The sequence below is a fragment of the Phasianus colchicus genome, chromosome 2 (assembly GCF_987193195.1).
Source record: "Phasianus colchicus chromosome 2, bPhaCol1.hap1.1, whole genome shotgun sequence".
Taxonomy (NCBI): Eukaryota; Metazoa; Chordata; class Aves; order Galliformes; family Phasianidae; genus Phasianus; species Phasianus colchicus.
Genome location: NC_143437.1, coordinates 40,519,743 through 40,537,908, shown reverse-complemented (window position 1 = coordinate 40,537,908; position 18,166 = coordinate 40,519,743). Strand labels below are relative to the sequence as shown.

The 18,166-nt window shown below is 44.1% G+C and overlaps 1 protein-coding gene across 4 annotated transcripts in view; it reads right to left on the bottom strand.

The window, feature by feature from the left end:
* TRIM67 (tripartite motif containing 67) overlaps positions 1 to 14,033 on the bottom strand; it is a 37,899-nt gene extending 23,866 nt beyond the window's left edge. For all 4 annotated transcript variants that reach the window (XR_016464249.1, XM_031613563.2, XM_090135455.1 and 1 more), the window contains exons 1-4: positions 12,899 to 14,033; positions 6,699 to 6,794; positions 3,032 to 3,154; positions 1,735 to 1,845 (exon numbers count right to left, since the gene is read on the bottom strand). Coding sequence is in view for 3 of the 4 variants with exons in the window: in XM_031613563.2 (XP_031469423.1) it covers positions 1,735 to 1,845; positions 3,032 to 3,154; positions 6,699 to 6,794; positions 12,899 to 13,801 (1,233 nt within the window). In the remaining variant the exon portion in view is untranslated. The remainder of the gene's footprint in view (positions 1 to 1,734; positions 1,846 to 3,031; positions 3,155 to 6,698; positions 6,795 to 12,898) is intronic.
* Between the last annotated feature and the right edge of the window lie 4,133 nt (positions 14,034 to 18,166).

Below are 18,166 nucleotides of genomic sequence, written 5' to 3'. Positions count from 1 at the left end.
TCTGCCCTGTAAGGTTTTGGTCTCCTGTTCAAACAGTCAGCTTCTTAAAGAGAGGCTGACATGTCAGAGGGTCTCTCCGTTTAGCAGACATGATTCAGTCGAAAGGAATACAAAAATCAAATGGGAAAGAAGGTGTTTATTTCTCACATCAAGGGAGATAGGTTGTCGCACAGATTTCCTAGGAACACGATGGACTCACTATCATTACATCAAAACACAGTTTTCTGTTTAAATCTTTGTTCTTGCTCAGCCTATAGACACTTAGGCCACAAGTCAGAATAAGATGATCACAATGTACTCTGTAAGTGAGATCTTGTCTCCACAGAAATCAATGAACACAACAGTTCTTGAGTTCAGTTATGCCATTGGGTACCTGCAATCCTTCTGAGTGACATTCCTGTCAATCAAAGACAGCAAAATTTTTCTGGATAGGTCAGAGTGGGTTTTCCTTTATTGTAGGAGTTCAGCCATCCTTCCTCACTACTGTCACTGGAAGACCCTTCTGTCTGGGCTTCTGTACCAGAAAGTCCCAGCCACTCTGTGCATAAGCAGAGGAGCCTTTCTGCAACCCTGGAGTCACTTACAGGGCTGCTGGGTCTCTTGGCTGTGTTTCTATACCCTGTCTGCAGGAGCAGTTGCTCTGAGTAATGCAGTGCTTCAGTGTTTGCTGGTTACCTTGAAATCATTGCCAGATAATCCAGAAAAATGAACAGAAAAAAAAAAAAAGTACATTTTTATATGAAAGGTAAGTGCCAAGAATGAAGACCCAAAGGTTATAGGAAAAGTAAGATGAGTGGTAAACAAAGCATCTGAAGTACCTAAGCATAACTGTTAGACCTAAAGGTTACATTTTTCCAGTGATATCTAATTGACAGCCTGCTAAAATGCTGTACAGTCTCTGGGATTAATAGACACCACACATTCCTAACTCTTGTTTGAGACCAGATGTGATAGTAACCATCAATCTGGAGTGCTAATGGGTTTACGTTGGCTAATTCTCATTTTGTTTTTCAGGGATACTATGAGAGGCCTTGCATTCATGCATTCACATGTGTGGCATGCCCTGTTTGGCTGACAGTCACATATAGACCATTTTGTTTGGAGCCATTTCTTCTTAGGCAATTAATAAGGCAATAAAACTAGTATGGCAAAATAATAATTAAGGAAAATAGTTAATAAAATGCGATTAGCTAGGCCAAGTAATTGATTGGATAACAAAACACATTTTTTCTCATCAGTTGACCCTTTCATGACTTGCCCCATCTTCTCCCTTGTCTTGGTGATGATAACTATGAAAGACTCATCCTGCTTCCTCCCTGAGACCTGGGCTGCACAGCTCCTGCAAATGAGCCAGAGGGAGTCAGACAGCAAAGAGATACCTGTCAATCTTCCTTGATGTAGGTTTACACGAGATCCAACCATAAAATCTCTCTCAATGTATTTACAGAGGCAGATTCCTAGGGGGCCTCTACACATTTAAAAACTCTTCAGACCTTAGCACAATCTTCCAATAAGTTGTCTGTTGCAGAAAGGATGGAGTGAAACCATAAGGTTTTTAGCAATATTCAAATTGTAACTGGCATGATTTTTGGCTAGGCCTTATAGACGTTACCAGCAGGAATCTGTCTTGGAAGGGGAAGACACTAATTAGCAAAGCTGTATACTTTTATATTTACATGTCAAATCTTTTTATCTTTAATCTTTTTTGCCCCAGTCCACCGGAAAGGAAAATACCTGTAAAAACCCAGAGGGATCATTTTCTTTGATAACTTCTAGGCAGTACTCCATAAGTCCTGTTGACTGACGTAGCTTCAGCGTACAGTGGTTTATCTGGTCCCAAACAACCTGGAAAACAGTCATCAGCACAGTTCTGATAATTGCCTCAGCTTACAGTGAAATGTATAAAATTATTTCAGAAGAGGCAACAAATGGAAGAGTGTGTAAAAGCACTGCTTAATTTAGCTGCCATATGGCCATTGCCACAACTCCATCAGCTACGCTCGCTTGCTCTGGATTGTAAATACCGATAATTAGTTTGGCAAAATGTTGTGCACGGGGAATCTCAATTTTCAGAGCAGATTAATTGCTCAAAGCTCAGGTTTGCTGGGGGCAGGAGGAGCACAGAACATATTTTTGCATTTGCAATATTCACATTTACAATCGCGCTTTCACTAAAAATTTGAGCTTTCGAAAAATCTTTGTCTTAAAAGGCAAATATTACAGAGGATAACTGCAGATTATACTCTACCATTCTCTTCACAGTTCATCATCAACCCTGTCCAGCTTAAGGATGCACTGCTAGAATTAAGAATTTTAAAAGGCATCTCTTTTTTTTCAGATTTTGGACTTTATTCTGCTGTAAATTAGGCCTACAAGCATTGTGTTCAGTAGCACGACTCCTCGGCTACCCCAGGCTAACAGGAACAAACAGTGGGATAAGAAATACTGTTAGAATCATCTCCTTAGTGTTGGCTCTTGTTAAGCATGGAGATTTCCAAACGCTGATCTCAGGTTGATTTTATTCATTGCTTTTCATGTCCAATTTTTCACTTTGATATCTCCTCCTGTCTTAGATACTATTAATGTTACCCACACTCTAATACTTCAAAATCACTTACACAGTTCCACATTTCAAGAAACTTATCCATTTTTTTTACTTCCACTTTGTTCATCCAGTTATAGCTTTCTTTTCCTTCCTTTACAGTGTTTCTTTAATATCTTCTGAGTAGCACATCGGCATCTAGAGGCTTGCTTGAATTTTAAAGATGTGTAGAGACACCAAAATCCCAAAGGTTATACCTGAGCAGAAGTGATTTCTTGCCATTGGAAGGATGCATACATGCCTAATGTTAAGTGTACAAGTACATTTCTACTAAACTGCTGAACTGGAACCTGCTGAAGAACTTCAGGATTGGGTCATTAGGAATTTGCACTGCATAAAGAGCTGGGGACTTGACAAAATGCACAGTAACACCGGGTATCAACAGCCACACTGAGCTGAATACTTACAGCTGATGAGAGCTGCACTTACCTTTAGTTTGTGCTCACGTTCCTTGGTCACTTTTGTGAGCAGTTTGGCCTTTTGTCGCGTTAACGCATCAACCAAGGCATCACACTGAGCAACAAGACAGGCTTCGTAATCCAATCCATTCTCCTAGAAGAAGAGTCATATTCATCAAAGAAAACATGCTTTATAGCTATACTATTGTTTATTCTTACCTGTTTTTGCCATTCAGAGATATCCTTTCAAGGCTTTATCATTCCCATTGCCTTTCTGATTTCATTACTACTGTGCCATTAATAGCTGCATGCTATAAGATGAAACAGGAAGATGCCATGCTGCAAAGTGGGCTTCTATGAAAACCTTGTTTTACTGGCACTTTCCAGACAGCAGATGTAGTACACCATAATTTAAAATCAAAACCTACTGCACACTCATACATAAGAGGAATCTGTCCCACTCTGCATAATTAACCATTGTAACTCCTTTGAAATCACTAGCTAGTACTCACAGTCTTTTGTTGACATTGTGGTAAAACCCTGCTGGGCAGGGGTCAGCAAGTGTGGTGCACAACTTGTACCCCCTACAAAGCCTGGCTATCACTCAGCCCTCCATCAACTCCTATAGGGTAAATGAGGAACAAACTGTGCTACCACCAACTCCCAGTACAGCTGAAGAAATCTGGGTGAATGGTAAAAAAAACAACTTCTGCTTCCAGGTGATAACTTTCCCTGCTTGTGGAATTGGTGCTGCAGCACCCTTGTGAAGGGAAGCTCTCCCTCACTTCATCTGCTGGTGAGACAATCAGGAAAAAGTTTTCAAGCTCCTATTACCACAAAATACTCTGCTGTCCTGTCAGCTTTCCTCCCATTCTCCCAGTTCCCAAATCATGGAGAGAAAAAAAAAAAAAAAAAAGACTTTAAACATCTGCTTAAGGAGAAGCATGTCAATGGAAAGCCATCACACATCTTTAACTCATTACTGTTTCTCAGCTCTTTTGTTTATGCCATTCTTTTCTACTCATTTGCCAGCAAGAAGGGATTGAGGAGAGACACCAGATAGCTCAGTTACTGTTTACAGGTTTATCCTAGACGCCTCCTGTTTGTGTCTTTCCCTCGTCGGCTTATATCACACCTGACTCTCTTTTAAGCTTCTTTCTATCAAGCTTCTCTTGATATGCTGTTTTGTGTATGTAGCCTGAATCTGTATATGGCGGTAGTGCATCATTTTTCTCTTAATTTTCTGCTCGCACATTAAACAGGGTGTTTGGCAGTATGCCTCTTTCAAGTGAGAAAGGATGAAATTGTTACAGCAGATGGGAAAATGTGAAAATCAGATAATGAGAGCATTAGGGAGGAGCAAGGAAACAAGAGGGGTGATGAGGAACAGGAAGTTTGTAAAAAGAGTCTATCAGATATAGAGGTGACCTCAGAAAGGTGAAGGAAAGGAAGAAGAGGAGAAAGAAACAGCTCTGCAAAACAGGAAAAAGGAAAGAGAGATTATGAATTTGCAATCTGCCCTGGGCAAGACAAAAGCTCTGCTCCTCATAGCTCTGACATTCACAGTGAGGAGATGAAGAGTGTGGATGGCTAAGTGGTCTGGAATGCATTGAAACAAGATAATAAAATGTATGTGTGGCTCATTCCTTTGTGTAAAAATTCATTTTTAAGGCATTTTTGCTGAGGAGTAAATGTCTGTATGTGTGCATGAGGCAGCCACCAGAAAACGCCTATTAGAAATAACCTGCACTGAGATATATGATTCTGGGTATGAATCCACATGTATAAATCTTTATCTGTCTCCCTGCCAAACAAACAAACAAACCCAAACAGTCCAAGAACTGCTCTTTGGTCCAACAGCCGAAAGGTACAGATCAGCTCCTGACATTCCTAAACCCCTTCTCCTAATCAACATGACTGCACTAAACCTGCCTAATGGGAGCAATCCCTGTACCAATTCCTCCACCTGGAAAGAGTGCAATTTCTCACGAGACAAAACGATGCCAAGGAGCTCCACAGGAGCCAGACAGTGTGAGTGACTGTCACCTAGCACCCAGAGTAACACCCTAGTCTTTTTTCACTTGGGCATACATATGCAGATTTGTGTGCTGCTTTGTTGGAATTTAATGTTCTTGTTCACCCTCATGCTGGCATGTCTAAATTTTAGGGGGTGGATGGTATTGATACAATTCCTTCTTTCAAGTCCACCTTTAGTATTTAAGCAAGGAGCAGCACCAAAGAAATTTCTTGCTCTTTTGATTTAATTGTAGCAGGTCCCTGATGCAGAGCAATTTGCCAGTGATTTTATCGAAACACATTAACAGATTTTACATCATAGTCATAAATAGTCATAATAGACCACGTTTGGGTTTTAAGAGGGGAAAAAAAAATATTAATGGAGCTACGTGAATCAAGAAAAGAGTGGCAACAAGCTATTGCTTTGGATGAATTATCACGGCCCCAAAATAGCTGCCAGTACACACAGGAAGAACTGCTTAGAGTTGCCCATCCTTCTTGGGTAATGAAAGAAGCCCAGATGACTAGGTTAGATGGGCTGTTTAACTTTTAGATAGCAAAGGTCAGCTGAGAGAAACCTCAGTGCATTCAAAACACAGCACGTTACAGGCACCACCTGATGTCTTCACACTGGTTTCTTTCAGCTAGATGTGCTCTTTTTTACCAGTTTCCTCATCTTTCTTTGTTCTTTTCCCCACCATGCTACAGAAGGCAGTGAGGGTGTGTGATTGTACTGCGCTGTAGCAATCCGAGAGCTTTGGCAGCACTTGTGGTACAAATCCATAATTTGCAGTGTTAAGCGACATTTTTTGAAATGATTTAATCCTAAACCAAACACAGATTGTTGAAATTCTGCTTTTGCTTTCTGTTAGCAACAGAAATAAGACTTGCTTGTTGATGAAAGAAGAGCACGCATATCGTAGAGCAGATGATGAGGCTGCAGATAGGAAGTATCTCCTTCCAGACATCACAAAGCTCAAAGCACAGCAGCACATCTGCAGCCCCACTCTGCATGGCGAGAAGGGAGTTGAGGACCATATGACCTCCAGCACTGATCAGAGTGTAAATCTGGTTGGAAACAGAACTTGCTTCCTTTGGGGTTTGTGCCTTCAATTACTGCACTCCCCATGAGCCCTGTTCTGACTGTTTAAGCTGGGCAATTGCGTGCACAGAAATACCTTCTCCTTTAATAAACAATCAAATTGACTTAGCAGCATGTGTTTCTTTCCTCTTTTTTGACTTCCTACAAATCGTCTAATAAACAGGTTGACTGGATTTTATCCAGCAACAAGTACATTTTTAGAAAATGCTAGATGAAAAACAAGTAGTAAATTCTGAGTGGGTAAAAAGGAGAATTTATCCTAAATGTCCAATTCAAGGAAAAGCCAGCAGGAAGGATGCTGGAAGCATGACCGAGGGGTTCAATCAAATGCAAATCGACTCAGCTCTGGTGTCCAGTACTGAGTATCAGCTTTTTGCAATAAACAGCAAGCAATCCGGAAGCTAAAACAGGCTCATAGACATTATTTGATGAGTAATTTTGCCTAGCGTACTTATATCCAAGAAAGGTTAGATGATTCCAGGAAATAGAAGTACAGTGAAGGAGACAAAGCCATCAGATAAATTATTCACTCAGTTCTATTGATTACATATCATCAAAACAGCTAACATTCTACAGTTACCTGTATCTGCTGCAATAAATTTTTCAGCTGAACCAAAAATTCTTTAGCTTCCTTTGCTTTATCTGAAACACCATTTAAAGCCTGAGACAGTTGTGCCTGCAAGAGAAAAAACAAAACCAAAAAACAATAAAAGGAAAAATTGGAGATAAAATGTAAATATATTTCTTACTAATCCTTGCTTTTAACAAGTAACAATGAGCTAAAAAGCTTACTTGCTGTCACACATATTCTTATACATGCAGGCTGTTCATGCTAGAAGAGAAGAGTTAAGATTTTAATTGTAGTAAGATTTAATAAAAGAGAAATATGCATGTGGGGGCAGTTAACTATTGTGTCTGCACATTCCACATTATTGCAGTGACTCTGTAAGTCAAAATACTTTTTACAAGACAACTACCCACATATATAAGGAAATAATAGTCTTACACAGATACATCTGTCATGCTGTGAAATTCTCAAGTGCTTTCCAAAATAGTACTTCTCTTCATCAAGGCCTGAGATCTTTGTAAGCATAGTACATTCTACTAAACCTATGACTGTAGAGACAAATCTGTGTTTTTAGACTTCACTGTTAGGTCCTTTTAGGGCTTCAATTTTCCATGCTCCAACCCAACAAATGGGTGAGTATTTCTGGAATAGCTAAACCAACCTCTTCCCCTTGTTCTTGGCAGGTGAGGGATGAGGAGTTCATATGTTGTAAGCCCATACTGAAGACCCAGCTTCCTGTTGCTTAGCTTGCAGCTGAGATCTCTATAGTGAACAAGCAGCTTCTTGAAGGACTTTCAGGGTCTGGAGGAAGGAGGAGGAACCATGGCCTGAAGGTGCAGTCTGCACACAGTTTCTTTGACTGGGACTACAGAAACCATGCTTTTCCATCCATCAGCCCATGGCCAGTCCAAATCCAGCATTAGATATCTGCCAGCATAACATGGAGGGATGGGATAGGCTCCATTCTGAGTGACACTGGTGATGTTTTTTGCTGTCATGCTCAGCCTTTCTCACAGGACATGCACCTAATGGGGGGCTCTGGGCTCCTATGCCAACTCCTACTGGTTAGACACCCTTCGTAGGCCTGCTCCTTTGTCACAATGGCTATCTATCAGACTGCCAATGCCCAAGTATTATCCTCATCAAACAGATATTCAACTGACACAAAGAAACAGAAAATGAAGCCTCCTTGCTAAAGTCAAGTTTCCAAAATGTTGCAGTCTCTTGACTCCATAGGACTAGAGGATACCTGGAGACAGAGCTTTGTGCATAGGAAGGCACAAAAGCTATGAGAACTTCTTACAGAAGACCCAACTGTAATCCGCAAGTCACCACTCATTCCCTGCTTCCATCTTTTTTCCTGAAGGAAAGTAAATTGTTCCACTTCTGAAAAGGGCACAGCTCAGTTACTCATGCACGCAAAGTTTGGGGCTTAGCTCCCACCTGAATGCCCTTAGACAGTCTCTCCTTGGACTCACTCGGTTGCTCAGGGCAAAAAGGAGCAAGACCAGCAGCTCCTTGTGTGCACTGCGTGCCCCAGCCCTGAGACCACAGCTCTACAGTAACACGTGGGCAGGGGACACCAGCACACCCTTGCTGGAAGCAGAACTGATTTATAAAGAACGAAGCCATACTTGTATTTTTTCCCTCATATTCACACAAACCTTCCTCTTTTTGCCCAGTTGTAGGCATTCCATTAGTGCTATACTTGAAAATGAAATACACTTTACTACAACTAATTATTAACAAACATATATGGGGATCACAACAACTACAGTGCTAGATGCTTAAACATATAATAGTCTCTTGCACAAACTTCTGCTACATCATAAAACTGTAAAGCAGTTCTGTTTGCTATGAAAGCTATCTGAGGCCACAAAAACAAACAATAATTCTTTAAAGGGGTACTGTTCTCCTCCAGTGCAGCTGATCAGGACTTGGATCTGCTTTCTCTGGGTTGATGTGTTTGCCATAATTTAAAGCCCAGCCTTGCTGGTTGCACTTCCCACTCCATCCACAAGGACTTTGGTTTGTCCAGCTGACATATGACAAGGTGGAACTGGCATGTGACAAAGTAGTGGAGATGCAGGGAAAAAGAAAGAAGGGACATAAGCGCCATGTTCTCTCCTAGTGACTGGCCCAACAAAAACGTCCCAGTGTTTCAAGGATTGGTCCCAACAAAAGTAACGCTTACACTTCTCCCACATCAGCCCTTACTCTCAAATCAAGGTGCATTTCACCAGAAAGGAAGAGCCAAAAGTTACAGGTGGTCATCAGGCAGAAATCCAAAATCACACCAATGAATTTTAACCAACACGCTCTACTATCAACTGGTGCAGTCATGCCTGGCTCCTGGCATTCTACCATTCCAAGGGTCTGGAATAGAAACTTGACAATGTCATCGATCAGATGGCTCTTAAGTGAATTTCTGTGCTCATTAAAACCTGTGGTTGCATTAATACGACGGCAATGTGGAACCAGGGAGAAGATCAGATCTCCATTTATGAAACCCACTTAGAGGTAATAGCCCTGTTTTTCAAAGCATTTGTAAAAGATACCTTACAAAGCAGTGAAATCTAGTCATGCACTTCCCATTAAAACCAAACAGAACTACATGACTAAGCCCTCAGTAAACCAACCAAACCATAAAAAATGCTCTGCACACTCAGAGCAATCTCACATGCTGCTGAATATTTACTTGAAGCCAAACTGAAATGTTACAAGCTCCACTGACTACGACAATTAATGACTCCTGACAAGCAGTATTCTACCTATAGTTATCTCTACTTCAGTACTAGTCTTGCAAGAAAAAAAGCAAAGATTCTGGAGGTGGACACAAGGTTTCTGCTTCTATGAAAGACAGGAACATAGAGATAATGAGGGTGAGTAATTAAATCCAGATAGGCACAGAAGACTGATGCTTCCTTTGATTTTAGAAAATGAACCAGATAATGCCAATGCCCTCTTTCAACCGAGCAGTTCATGCTCATTTAACTTGTTTTCCCTCCATCTCTCTTCAGCAGCAGATTAGCTATTGATTAGACAAGCTTATCCTGGTGCTGCAAGCTGAAAGAGCCCTTGCATTTTTGGGAACACAACTCCTTCCCACCAGCAAATCAGAGCAGGCATGCAGACTCCAACACTTGCCTTCAGCTGCCTGCCTGCCTTTCATACACCTGTCCATGTGAAGCTTGTTTTGGCATTTCTGTACATATAAAACCGGTGTGCAGGCTGTGAGAAGTATGCACTGTTTTCACACCAATAGGTCAAAAAGGTCTACAAAATTATATCCCTTCTTTCTGTGAAGGCCTAAACCAACTTCTCTGGCAGTAGATTTGCAGAGTTTTACTTAATAACCAAAAGTTGTTGGTCCAGATAGGTAAGTACTGTAAATGATTGTAATAAGGACCAGCTGTGTCAGTGGATTTACAGCTGATTTATGCAGTTGAGGCCTGTTTTTATTTTCTACCATTTCTTATTTTACTGAAGAATTTACATATGGCAGGGCAATGGGCAAACCTGTATTATTAACAAAGGCCAAACAGCCTTGTACAGCCATCAAGCCATTGGCACAGCTGGGAGTAAATGCTCTTCTCACTGCATGGTCTGAGACATCACACCAAGAAGTCTGTAGTTTTCTACTGAACCCCTGTGTAAGACTCAGGCAAAGGGGAAGTCAAACATTTTGAAAAGAAGTACAATGCACAAATGGAATGAAAATGGGTTCTGAAGGTGAAGACGGGCGGTGATACTTGAAAAACAATTCTAGGGCCAGAAGAACGAAAATTGTTAGTTTTTAATTTTACTGCTGTGGGATGGAACTGTGAGCTGTGAGAGGAGGGAACATGGCAGTGGAACTCTTTACAGGTGAAGAATGCTGCCCCTTGCCTTAGGGTAAGATAAGCAGGTGTTTATCACCTGGTGGGGAGCAGGTGCTGACCTGCCACCTGAGCACGCTCAGCTCATGGAGAATCCCTTCCACCTGCTGCTCTACCACCTCTGCCAGGTTATCTGGGCAGAAAACACAGCTTGAATTCCATTTGGCATACCGCATGTAATAATACTTCAGTATGAGTAACTTATGGCTTGGCCAAAGTCACTTCAGGTAATAAACCAGTAGAAATTGCTGTATGTGAGAACTATTACTAAGCATAAGTATCTAATTCTAGAGCAATTTATCCAAATGAATGTGAGCTGATGATTTAGGCTATTTGTCTATGGTTCCACTACATTTATTTTCTGCCGAGTACATCGTTCTAGGAAAAGTAATAGCTCAATGTCAGAGTCCCCAAATCAGTTAATTTTGAAACTTATTTAAACTTCCACTAGAACTTCCACCACGAGTCCATAAATCAAGAGGAATCACATTTTGTGATAACGTACTTCCAGAAAAAAAAAATGTGGACAAACCAACAAGCTCCTGTTCATTCTTTTAACAACAGGAAAATAGGAAAATGACTGTCAGCACACACTGACTACACCGAAGTTTATCACACTGTTCAGAAAGGCTCCAACCAGTCTTAACTCAAAGTAAACTGTAACACAACACAAGCTGGTCTCTCACAGCCCACAGAACACTAGCCACATTTCAACAGTGAGCTCAGTCACTTCTCATTTGAGTAATTATGTTCAGACCTACATCCTGCTGTTAGCAGAAGTAGTGATGATCTGTTCCTTCTGCACCAAGAGAACAAATCCCCTACCTTCACATTAGGGAGGAGCTGGCAGAGCCTTTGGCACAGAGCATGCAGACTCTGGCATGCATACTGAAGGACTCTCTCTCAGATGCACAAACTATCATGCTCACTCCAAGCCTCTTTTGGGAATTCTTAAAATCAAAAGTCAAAATTTTCTCTTACTAAAAGTCTTGTGTGCACTCTATGACTGAAGAACAAGGAGACCATTCTTGGCTTTGTCCCCTCCCGTGGATCTCCTTTGATAAGAGAATTTCTCTGGGCTTCCTATGATGCTAACTGCAGGAGAGGAGGGAATCCTGTGGCCAGCAAAGCTAGCCAAGTATTCTTTATGTGGCCTATGGGAAAAGCCTTTTCCTTCTAACTGGAAGCTCCAAAGTACCACTCTCAGCACTGGAGCAGTATATTCCCCTCTGTATGTGCATCTGTCATAACAAATCATTTTAGAGGGTCCATCATTCTTAATAAGAATGAGCTAACATCATATACTTCTTAAACTTTTATGGTCACGTTTTGCTCTTTATTCAAATGGTTGCAAAGACTTTTGCGTGGTGGGCATTGCCACATGATCCAGCAGATCTACGAGAACTGCTGCGCAGTGGCTGCCTCTGACACATCCCCAGGGGCCTCCAGAACTACAGAGCACCAGGGAAGGGAAGGGTAAACCAGATTGCAAAGCAGTATGAATTTGGTAAAGTTGCACTTGTCACCAGAGCCCACTCTACTGTTGTCTACTCGTGTCATGAAGGTCCCTCCAACCATTCCTTCTGGTCTCTCTGGTGAAGGTTCTTCACCAAAGAGCAGTGGGCATGGAATGGGCTGCCCAGGGCAGCAGTCACAGACCCAAGTGCTGGAGTTCAAGGAGTGTTTGGACAACACTCTCAGACACAGGGTTTGGATTTTGGGTGGTGCTGTGTGGAGCCAGGAGCTGGGCTCAGTGACCCTAGTAGGCCCCATCCAGCTCAGGATGCTCTGTGATTCTATGATGTTTTAAGAACTGAGGAGAGGTGAAGATCTTTCTGAAGCACAGAAGACAACATGATGTCCCTTGACAGCTCCTGTCATGCCTTCCTCCTAAAACCTTTGGGTGGCTGAGGGTTACTCTCCCTCACTGACACATGTATAAGAAGTCATGGTGGAAAACGTCTGTGGCAGCTTCTGTTGAGGTGAAAGGGATGTGAGAAATGAAAGAAAGGCAGCCCCATCTCCTGCTGCCTTCAGGCCTGTGTGGGATGGTGCAGACCAGAGCAAGGCTGGCTAAAGCCAGGTTCCTGTCCAGGCCTGGTTCAGCCTGGCTGAGGTAAGGGAAGGCAGCGGCAGGAGGAGTTTGTGGGACACCACAAGACCCTGAGCAGAGACTGTGGATTGGAGAGAGTACTGAAGAGCAAGGAGTGCCGTGCAAGGGAGAAAACACCTGGGGTGCTGATGGACACGGAAGTTCCGAACTGACAGCAGGGAGACAAAGTCCCCCCCGGCACCCCGGCTCCTCCTTGCCATTGGCACGTGCTTCGTGCTTACCTTGTGCTGCTTCCACACGGCGCCCAGGGCCTTGACGTCGTGCTTGCCGTGCCTGCCGTCCTCCAGGCACTGGTAACAGACGGGGCTGCGGCAGCTCACGCAGTACATGCTGTAGTTCTCCAGGTCGTGCTCGGCGCACGTCGGCAGCTTGCGCCCGCCGCCCGCCCCCTTCCCGCCGCCGTCGCTCCCTCCGGGTGGGCCCGGGGCCCCGGGCGGCGGGACCAGGCGATGCTTGGCGAAGGGTCCGCGGGCAGGGTGGCAGCGGAGCTGGCAGGCGGCGCAGTACAGCACGTCGCACTGCTCGCACAGCACGGCCGCCGGCTCGGGAGGGCTGCGGTCGCACAGCTGGCACTTGGCGGCAGCGGCGGCGACGCGGCCCTGCTGGTAGCGCTGCACGATGGCCTCCAGCAGCCGGTTGCGCTGGAAGCCGCGGAGGCCACGCTGGTCCAGGGAGGCGCTCCGGTGGCACTGCGGGCAGGTGAGGGACGAACCGGCGGGACCGGCGCCCCTTTGAGACGCCGCCGCCCCGGGAGGTGCGGGCACCAGCGGCAGCACCCGCACGCCGTTGGGGGACTTCAGGCTGGGGGTGTAGGAGCCGTAGCCGCTGTCGGTTTCGCTGTGCAAGCTCAGCTTGTCCGCGTGGTCTACGCCGCCGCCCGCCGCGCACTCCGAGTCCAGCGAGGCGGCCGGCCCCGGTCCCGGCCCCAAGCCCGGCCCCGGCGCGGCCGCTGCGGACGGCGCGGAGCTCCGCGGCTGGAGCAGGGCCGGCAGGTGCTGCTCGTTCTCCGGGGTCTGCACGGCGATGGTGCGGGCACAGGGCAGGCAGACATTGTGCGAGCAAGGCAGGATGATGGGCTCGCGGAAGAGCGAGCCGCACACCGGGCACTTCAGCTCCTCTTCCATGGCCGCGGTTTCGCGTGCTCGGGTTCGGGCTCAGGCGGGCGGCGCGGGGTCGTGGCCGCCGGGCGCCTCCATCCCCCGCGGCGCCTGCGGGAGGTTCAGCACCCGGCGGGCGCGGACAGCTCCGGGCCGCAGCGGAGCCGGCGGGGTGCGGGCGCTGTCCGGGAGCCGGCGGCGCCCGGGGCGAGGGGAAGCTCCGGCCCCGCTTCCCGGCTCGGGCGGGCGGGTGGCGTGCTGGGCTGGTGCGTGGTCGTGCCGGGAGTAGTGATATATGGGCACGGGAGGCGGGGGCAGCAGGAGGAAGGGGCGGGAGGAGCCCTCTCCAGCAAATGAGGGATCGCTCGCCCTACGGCTGAGGACAGCAAAAACATTTTTTAAAGGATCTCTCTACGGCGATGTCTTTATACGTTAAAGTGAACCCATTGTTTAGGTAACAGGATGAACGCAGGCGGGGTTCCGCTATCCGTAGGAGCCTTTTCTCCCCGCCCCAAGGAAAGCAGAAAGGAGGAAGCTCCCACTAATGAACCAAGCGTGTTTATCTTTCACCCGTCCCTTACCCTACTTGAGCGTGACAAGGACGCACAAAACGTCAGGCACCGAAAGAGGGAAGAATGGAAGAGAGTTAAAGGGAATCCCGGTGTGGAATTCTGTGGCTACACGGAGCAAAGGGGTAAGCAGCAGGGAGACGTGCAGCATCACCCCTGTTGTCACTGTATAAACCCAACAGAAACTGCTGGGAGAATAAACAGGGGATGGCAGCTGAGGGTTTGTGAACTGAGGATAGTTATTTTCAGGAACAACAACCAGCAGTGGGAAATCCCCCATCTGTTTTGTTTACCCTACATAAGAAGAGCGTGGATGTAACAGTGGTTTATTTTCATAGTGAAGAGATTATGCAAGTGATTCCACTGCTTTCATTATTTTTTTTCTGTTCATGTATGTCATTTAAATGCCACATCTGTATTAACTTCAGCTTCATAAGCAGATTTTTTTTCTTTTACTTCTAAATACAAGCTTGTTGTGTCAGAGCAGCTTTTGAAGATGCAGTCCTAACTCATGTCAAATGGAAAAAGGAACATATTTGAAAAAATCACCCCTCTTCATAACATTTCTTAGCCCATGATGAACATTTTGTGACACTGGGTAGGAAAGGGTCTTGTAGTTTCAGGTTTGTTTTTGCCAGGTTATTAAACTGTTGATGCATAAAAAAGAAGGAAGAGAGCATGAATATATTAAAGCTTCCATTTTGTTTTCATTGTTTCCTCTCTGCACTTCTCCTACTTACAACTTGCCTAGACATCCTCATGACAAGGTAAGGGAAAAGGAAGTCCCAGGTGGGTTAAAGCTTTGTGTTCCTCAGCGTAGGGTTGAGAGGGGCAGGTTTGTCCTCTGGCACATAAAAGACAAAAGCACTGACCCACATAAAACCACCTGTCTGCTGCCCAGGAAACTTTTTCTTTCATGTGACCTCTGCGCCAAGATTCAGAGCTGAGAGAAGGGCTGTGTTTGGGCTGCCTCCACCCAGAAGCCTCGGCAGTACAAGAAAGGTTCTGAAATACTACTGATTTCACAGATACCTTATGCTACTGCATCACAAGAAAAAGCTGTGGGTGGAATGCTGTTACCTTTGTAGCCTCTATTCTCTGCTTTATCATCTGTCAGCAGTGGGAGTGATGTGTAATAAAGATTTCTTGCATATGTACAGGTGAATGCAAATCACAGTGTTAAGTATATGTCGGAAGCCATAATCCTAAGGTAATTAGGAAGGCACTATAAGCTTTTTTCCCCTTGGACTTTTGCTTCATTTTTACCAATCTTGTGCCAGTGCTCATAATGCACACATTGGTAATAGCAGATCTGAGACATATAAACAGAACTGGACATATCAGACAGGAAGGGATGAAAATGAATATGTATGAACACCAGACCCTAAGAGTACACATTTACAGAGGCTTTTTAGATATGGCTGACAAGTTCTGGAGTTGAAACCCAGTGAATATTGGATTTCCATCTCAACCATTACCGTTTGTATTAAAATGTAGTACTGTTTTCTCTTGTCTCCAGAGGGAGATGGCAAGAAGTACAGCATCTTTGAAGTGCCGCTATGATCAGCCAAACTGAACTTTCCTCCTCCTCTCTAAAAGCTTGTTATGGTCTAAGAGCATATGTCCATAACTGATGATCTTTGCAACAGCAACCAAAAATTTTGCCTGGTTTTCTCTGTCCTGTGTTGTGACTTCTATGCCATTCAAGATCTTTTTTCACCTACTTCATAAACTTGCTATAAACACTTACACCCAGGAGAGATTTGGCTTTGGGAGAAAGAAGAGCTGTGCGGTCCAGTGCACTACTGTCAAATCCACTTCTCCAGAGGCCAGAACAGAAACTGAGGTAAGCATTGAAGTCTGGCACCAAGCTTGAGTGTTCCCTACAGACCCCACTGGCTCATTTGGTCACCCTGAATTTTGCTGAGAAACAGATCCTACTGAGGAGGCCCCACTGTTGTCAATGGATTTACTCCTAAAGCTCTGTTCAACCTGATAGAATCGGGCCTTTATCGTGTTTTGTAACCAAGCCATTCTTATAGTGGCTATGAACCCGATGATTTTTCCTCTTTTCATGTTCAAATGAGTCTTTAATCTCTTAGAGCTGTAACTGTATAGGATAGCCTAGAAACCCTATTCTGGCACTCATGGCTTTGATCTTTATTTTAATACTTCAGTATCACTAATATCATCCCCTTAAACTATTTACCCTGCATAAGAACTCATTAGCATCTTTTATATCCTCCTGCCAGAAAAAAAAAGCTAATGAAGTTTATAAATACACTTAAAAAAAAAAAAAAAAAAAAAAAGCAGACTCTCAGTAAGGAGAGAGATGTGATTCATCTTTTTGCTTCTCTTGTTTTATTGTTTATACTTTTTAATTCTGTGTCTCTTGAGTTTTTTTTTTTTTTCCACGTTTTTCATTTCTTGTACTTTTTTAATGTTTTATCCTGCCCTCACATATTAACCTCTTCCCAATTAGTTTTCCCTTATTTTTTCCCTCAGCCTTTTTCCTCAAAAGCTGTCCACTGAGGTCACTTTGCTTTCTTCAGCTCTCTTCTTTTACCACAGCTGTCTGCCCACCCCTGGGGAGCTCTCTGATCCAAGCACTCCAGCACTGCTCCCACTAACAGGCATCACTCAAAGCGTGCATCTTGTAGCTTGAGAGGTAGTAGAGGGGGAAAAAGGGATCTTTCCTCTATAGGTGCTTGTGTCATTGCAATAGGAACTGCAGAGAGAGAGTTCACAAAAACCAGAGAAGACAAAATAGGTGAGAGCTCTAACCAGTGAATACAAAAACACGTTACATCTTTGCATCGCTCTTATAACAAACAACACACCATGCAGTCTTTACCCAGACTCCTCTTTCCAGCATCGCTGGTGCTGTGTGCTCTGTTTGGAGGGTGATGTGGCAGAGGCACAGGAGATTGCTGCACTGGGGATTAGAGGAAAAGCTGATGCACGGAGTCTGAGAGGCAGGGCAGCTCTGGAAATGGTAGCTGTGTGCTACCATCCTCCCTTATTTCCTTGTTTTTGGAGATTTGCATTAGCTACATCATATCAGTGCAACAGTTCTGAAAGTTTTTTTTTCCTTCCAGCTTCCATTCAAGCATCTATTATGTTATTTAGGGTTTTTAAATGTTTGCACATTGATCTGTTCATGAAAGGAGAGAAGGCAGAACTTGGCAGCAGCCCAGAAGAGTGTCACAGAAGCACGGCTGCTGATAGCAAGCTTATCTGTTGGCTAGCAGGAGACTGTATCTGTAACATAAATGCATCTACATATTGAATTTTCTCTGTCAGAGGATTAAATCCACCAGGAAAAAAATATAATTCACAACAGAGGACAATTCTATATAGTGGAGATTTATTCAGACTGTCTGCTTAGTATATGTTCATTATTATGGTTAAATGGTAAAACTTAATGCTTGATCCTAAACATTTATTGACAAATGCACTCCTAGGACTGCTGTGGCAATCTGTGAATTAAATTTTATATAGAGAAAAGCATTGCTTTAAACATATAGGCCAACAAAAAAAAAAGGTAGGTTGACACAAATATCAGTAAGTGCTCTATTTGAGCAACTTCTAGTAAGTTTCTGTGTTTTCTTTGTGATTTTCTTTCTTCAAAGGCACTAATCTTATTTTTTCCAAGAGTCCTGATTATGAATCTCATGTTTCTGTGGCACTATAAAAATCCTTCAGACTGAAAGTCTCTGGAATTACTCTAGGCATATTTTGGCTTTTCTGCCACGTGAGGAACCCTCTCTTCACTGCTGTTTCAGGAGCAAGAGCCTTTCCTACTATTAAAATTCAGAACTCA